The sequence below is a fragment of the Triticum dicoccoides genome, chromosome 4A (genome assembly GCF_002162155.2).
Source record: "Triticum dicoccoides isolate Atlit2015 ecotype Zavitan chromosome 4A, WEW_v2.0, whole genome shotgun sequence".
NCBI lineage: Eukaryota > Viridiplantae > Streptophyta > Magnoliopsida > Poales > Poaceae > Triticum > Triticum dicoccoides.
In genome coordinates, this window is record NC_041386.1 from 444809683 (window position 1) to 444815432 (window position 5750).

The 5750-nt window shown below is 50.7% G+C and overlaps 1 protein-coding gene across 1 annotated transcript; it reads left to right on the forward strand.

The window, feature by feature from the left end:
- The first annotated feature begins 3745 nt into the window (after nt 1-3745).
- LOC119286078 lies at nt 3746-5273 on the forward strand. The gene has a single exon (XM_037565410.1). It carries the CDS (start codon nt 4216-4218, stop codon nt 4957-4959), a length of 744 nt encoding a protein of 247 aa, XP_037421307.1. The 5' UTR covers nt 3746-4215; the 3' UTR covers nt 4960-5273.
- The last annotated feature ends 477 nt before the right edge of the window (nt 5274-5750 follow it).

A 5750-nucleotide genomic window follows, 5' to 3' on the forward strand; every position in this document is an offset into this window, starting at 1 on the left:
GTCAGATTGGGGACAAGGGGCGCCTCATCCGGCTGGTCTCCCGGAGGCGGGGACGGCTGGATCCGGCAGCGACTGGGCTAGGAGGAGGTGGCGCGGTGTGGCGGTGCTGGTGGCAGGGTTTCGGTCGAGGTCGTCTTCGATCTAGATCGGGTTCTCCATCGGGGCGTCGCACGGCGGTGGGATCGGATCGGCGGCAACATCACCGGTTCGGCGGAGGGCTCCGTTCCAGCCAACCGCGAGATCGGGACGTCGTGGCCTCCGGTGAAAATCGCGTCTGACTGCGGTCATGGCGGACGATGGCGGCGTCTCGGACGTCGTTCCCTTCTCGAGGCATCGTCGTTGCAGGTCACGTCAACCTGATCGAAAGGCTCCGGGGGAAACCCTTGATCTGGATCTACCGGATCGGACGATGGCGACGTTTCAATGTCGTTCTCCCTCCTGAGGGCATCGTTTTGGAGCAAGTGTTGGCTGGAGGGGACAAGAGGAGGAGCGGCGTGGCATCTGGCACGTTGACAATGGCGGGTCTCAGCGGCATGGAGTAGCGGGGGTCTCGCCGGTGGGCGTGTGATGATGGACGAGTGCAGGATGGTGGCGCTGTCTGGCGTCGTGGTGGCGTCGACGGCAGTGAGGCCTGGCACGGTTCATGCAACAGTTCAGCTCTGAAGATGGATTGATGGTACGTGGCTGCGGCGGCCTCATACCCGGCAGGGGGCCTGGTTGACGAGCACGCCGGACTGGTGGGTGCCCATACCTGGAAGGAGTCCTGGTTGGGACCTCAGGTCTAAGATGTTAGGTTTGGCTGCGAGGTCTGTTTGGTATTAGGCCCAGACCATCAGCACCTCTTCATCAGTTAGATAGGAGTAGCGACAGAGGTTGCGAAGATGGTGGCTTTGATCTTACTGTTGTACGACTTTGTAAGGTCTTGTGTTAATAATCAATAAAGTGACCGTATGCATCGTCCAGATACAGAGGCCGGGGTATTCCCCCTTTTCGAAAAAAAAAAACTTGAATGTGAAAAGATACATAATAAGACCATATGAGTAAATATTGTAGTCTGTGTTTGCATGTGTGGTTTGTACACATGTGCATCTGCATTTATACGGTTGGTGAGGAAATGGTCAAGAATGAGCTGAGAACCTTTGGTCTTTTTCCAGTCCAGTACAGTCTATGATGTGTGTGCAACAAGGTGGTATGTTGTACACGACTCTTAGGTCAGGACCAGGCAAGCATTCCTACCATCACCTAGGACTACTAGCTACAGTACTCCTCTCCAATTATTTTTGCTATGATCTGAAATATATTACGTACCTACAACCATCTCTAATTAAAATACTTTTTTATCTGTGATGTGTAATTATTTTGTGCAAAGACCAGAAGTGCCCAGTCTCCACTGCAATGGATTGAGCCTGCCTACTAGAGTGCTAGTAGTATCATGTGCAATGGATTATGTCTAGCATGTGCTTAAGTATACTTACACACATCATAGCCCTTGTCTCGAGGTGATTAAAGGCTTCAATCAAGCCCTAAAAGGTTTGGAGAGGAAAGCTGGACCATGTGTTTATGCGCGTGCATTGAACAGAAACAATGGGCATGCTACTCAGTAATCTCTGAACAGCTGTAACGGCGAATAAAGGCAGCCACATCATCTGCTGCTGACGCACATCACTGAAAAATGTAGGGTTATAATTTTAATCCTAAAAAACAATGGTACTGTAACTCAATTTTGGCGTCAGTTTTGTATATTGGTGAGAGAGAATCTTGGACCTCCCCAACCCCAACGATCGAAAACTTGAAACAAGGCCGGCCACCAACGCCAGCACGGTCAGGTCAGAAAACCATTCCAAGGCATCAGTTTTCTACTTGAATAGACTGGATTCCTTAACCCTAATTAGGTCACCTAAGCTGATGAATGTGCTGCAATCCAATCCACAGGTCCCTCTTTATTTTAAGGTCTTTCTCAGTCCCTCTTTCTAGAGGACAATCTCGTTTTTGTTTTTGGTGAAGCAAACAGCCGAGTCTCTCTCTCACTCACACACGCGCATACACACAATAAGGCCAACTTCAGCGCGCGACTTGTTCTGTCTAGCTGTGTCTGTTTAAAATAAAATGAACAAATCAGACGACCCAGCGCATGGACGCAAATAGACTTTTGTTTTTTTTCTGTTCGCTTTCGACCCATCCTCAATTTAAGTTAGGCCATTTTTGGTGTGAAAAGAACAGCGTAAGGACGGGCGGTCCGTGTGTGCGTGTCCTCCCATGACCCGCCCGTCGGTGGCACAAGGACCCCTTTTTCTATCCACCCCTCCCTCCTCCAGCCGCACCCCCGCCCCTCTTCTCCTCTCTTCTTCACACTCTTGCTCTTCACCGCCACTGCCATTGCAGCTGCGCAGTTCGGACGCACGCTCGCCCAACCCCCTTTCCCTCGACGCTCCCAAGCTATCCAACCACGGCCACTTGATTTACGCATCCCGTGGCCGTATTTGGAGCGGATCCGGTCGGTCTTGAGCTCGCCCGGCTGGGGGAGGCCGCGCCGCGCCATGGACTGGCCGGGCACCGGGCCAAAAGGCCCCGACAAGGCTGCATGCAGGTAGTGGCTCCTCCTCTAGCTGCTCGGATCTACACCGTCAGTGGTCCGCCGACAGATACAAGAATGGTGGGCGGCCGGGCTCGATGCTAGCCCAAAAGCTTGTCGGCGCACTGTTGCCACTCATTAAGTGTGACGACTGCCCAAATAAGGTCGTGCGCCGCATGTCTACAGCGCTGGAACATTTCGGATGTGTGTCCATCAAGTGCTTAAACAATGGGGTATGTGCTACTTTAGCTTCGGTTGTACTCTCGAATTTGGCTAGTTGTGCTAAGTTAAAATTTTATTGTGTAGAATGGATACAAGTTTTGGTATTGAAAAGAAGAGTACATCGATATATTGATTGAGCGCAATTTAGTAGAAGTTCGTGCACTTTTAGCTAGCATAGAGGCTAGAGATGACACTAGTGCACTAGTTGCTAGAATAAAGGCTAGACATGAGACTAGATGTGAGAAAACAACGTCTATTTTTTATACTCGAAGAAGAAAGAAGCACGCAAAATCGAGGAGCCTCCGCAGATCAACAATGAATGCATCGAAAAGGCACTAATCCAACTTACAGAAGTAGTTATGGAAGTTGGATATCTTCTAAATGTATTCTTGTTTCTTTGTCTTACTTTTCTAGTGAAAATTTGATGATATATTCCCATGTATAAAAAATCAATGATAATGGACTTGCAACGAAAAATATACGCGGACAAGATGCGGCTAGAATGCGTTCGCGCGTTGGGTGCATGACCACCGCATCCTAGAAATTGTCCGGACACGATCTCATTTTCCTATCCAAACGGACAAAATCCGAGCGAAATGAACGTCCGTTTGAGGGTGGAGTTGGCCTGATGAGACTAGCCACAATGGAGAGTAACATATACTATTAACATACACGTATCCTTAGACTATGTATCTTCATAGTGGGTAGTAGTAACTTAAGTGTGATAACATGCAAAAATTTATTTATTAGTTTATAGACTCATATTGCATTGGGAGATGTGATGTTACAGTAGCTAGCTAAGTTACTACAATTACCTCTCTCCTCATTAATTCATTGCCACATAAACAAATTTTTTAAGTTGGACTCGATGTTACTGGTGAGTCCACGAGAACCTCTCCCGTCCCGTGCCATGTGATGTGAAGGCGTGTGTCTCCTACCTCCTCCCTTGGACGCAGAGCCCCGTGCTTTCCCCCCTGCCTCTCTCCGCCTTATCATCACCACACATGCGATTCAGTAAACAGATTCACTGCACTGCACTGCACCATTTGTTTTGCTGCCCCCTGCCTCTCCCCTTCAGTTTGAGAGGAGTCTCCCTTCTCCTTCCCTCTTCTTTGATTGCTTCCACTGTTGCTCATCCTTTCCTTCTTCTTCTCTCCGTATGTCCATGTGTCTCCTGCCCTGATTGACTCCTTGCCTCCAACCCCTCACTCACTGTTCTTGGTGGCAGCTTCTTCTTTCTGTTAGGTGTCAGGTTCCTCTGGTCATCGGTCCGAGCTTTCTAGATTCAGCTTCGCCTCTGTTCGTCTGAGTGGGAGGAGTATCTGTGCTTTGCTTGGCCTCCCACCAATGGTGAATCCGACTTAGTTTGCCGTGGAAGAAAGGAAAAAGAAACTGCTGCAACTGCAAGGGGGAGAAAAAAGATGCGGGGTTTGAGTAGGCTAGGCGTCGGGCTCACGGTGGTGTCCGCGCTCCTCCTCCTCGCGCTCGCCGCCGAGCTCTACTACCTCCTCGTGCACAAGCGCCGCCAGCGACGGCGCGCCGCCGCCGTCTCCGACGCCGCCTCCTCGCCCTCCTCCTCCTCCTCCCGCGAGCTGCTCCAGCTCTTCTGCTTCAAGAAGCCGCCCGCGCTCGCCTCCGCCTACGCGCAGGAGACGAGCGAAGCCGTGGCCGAGGTCGTCGTCGACGAGGATGACGACGACGACGACGAGACGGTGGAGGCGCAGCTGATGCGGCTGGGCAGCCTCGTCGGCCCGCCGCGGCTGCTCTTCACCATCAAGGAAGAGACCAAGGAGGACCTCGAGTCCGAGGACGGCCGGAGCAGGTGCGGGAGGAGCCGGAGCCTCGGCGACCTGCTGCATTGCTCCGAGACGCCGTACCTCACGCCCGCCTCCTCGCCCCTCCCGCCGGCCATGGAGAAATCGTACAACCCGCTGTTCGAGTCGCCGGCCGCGGTGGCGGCGTCGCCGCCGCCCAAGCTCCAGTTCCTCAAGGACGCGGAGGAGAAGCTGTACCGGCGGGCACTGGCCGAGGAGGCGAAGAGGGCGCGGGGGTCGCCGTCGCCGTCGCCGGCTGCCGACGAGGAGGACGGCGGCGGGTACATCACCATCGTGGTGGGGAAGAACACCCGGGTCATCCCCTTGCCCTCGCCTCCCGGCAGCGCCTGAAAAAAGGTGGCCTTTGTTAACTCGTCTGATGCAGATGCAGAGTCAGTGAGTCAGTCAGTGTTCCGTTCTAGCGTAGCCTCTGTGCTGTGATCTTTTTTTGATCATTCCAATTGGATGATTGGATGTACATAACATGAACATGGCGAGGAACTCAGAACTTGGGATCAATCTTTTCTTCTACTAGTACTTCTATTTGTGCTATGTGACTTGTGACTTCAAGGTGCAAGTTAATTACAGTACTGTGATTTTGTTGTTGTAGGAGGCAAAACATTTGCACTCTTATGTTATGTATGATGAACATAAGTGGAGTATCATATCATCCCAGATCATTAGAATATCATTCTTTTTAGGAATTTCATTAATCTTAATGTAATGAACTGTGAGGACATATGCTCTCTTCCTCTTTTGATGGGTTGTACGTAGTAGAAAATACTACTCTATATTATCTACTCATCCATGAGAACAAGAGGAATGGAGAGAACATTATCTGAAGAGAAGCTCCATGCCGACTTTGCCTGACAATGAAACTTTTGACTTTATACTAGTGTGTAATACAAATTCCTTGCAACTTCTGCCAAGCATATTTTGACCCCTTTCTACTCTCATGCCACCACCTTTAATTAGTTTTTTTTGTTCACAACGCAAATTATTTCTTGGCAGTTTTGTCAAGTCTTCTCTGGTCTTTTTGAGCTGTCCTCCGGTCACAACTTTGTTCATACTGCTTTAGAACAATGAAGGAGCAGGAGGAACAAATGCAATCACCCCCTTTTTCTGATGCCGGCAATGATCTT

Coding starts and splice junctions, on each gene's coding strand:
- LOC119286078 (XM_037565410.1), top strand. CDS start 4,216: ATGCGGGGTTTGAGTAGGCTAGGCGTCGGGCTCACGGTGGTGTCCGCG.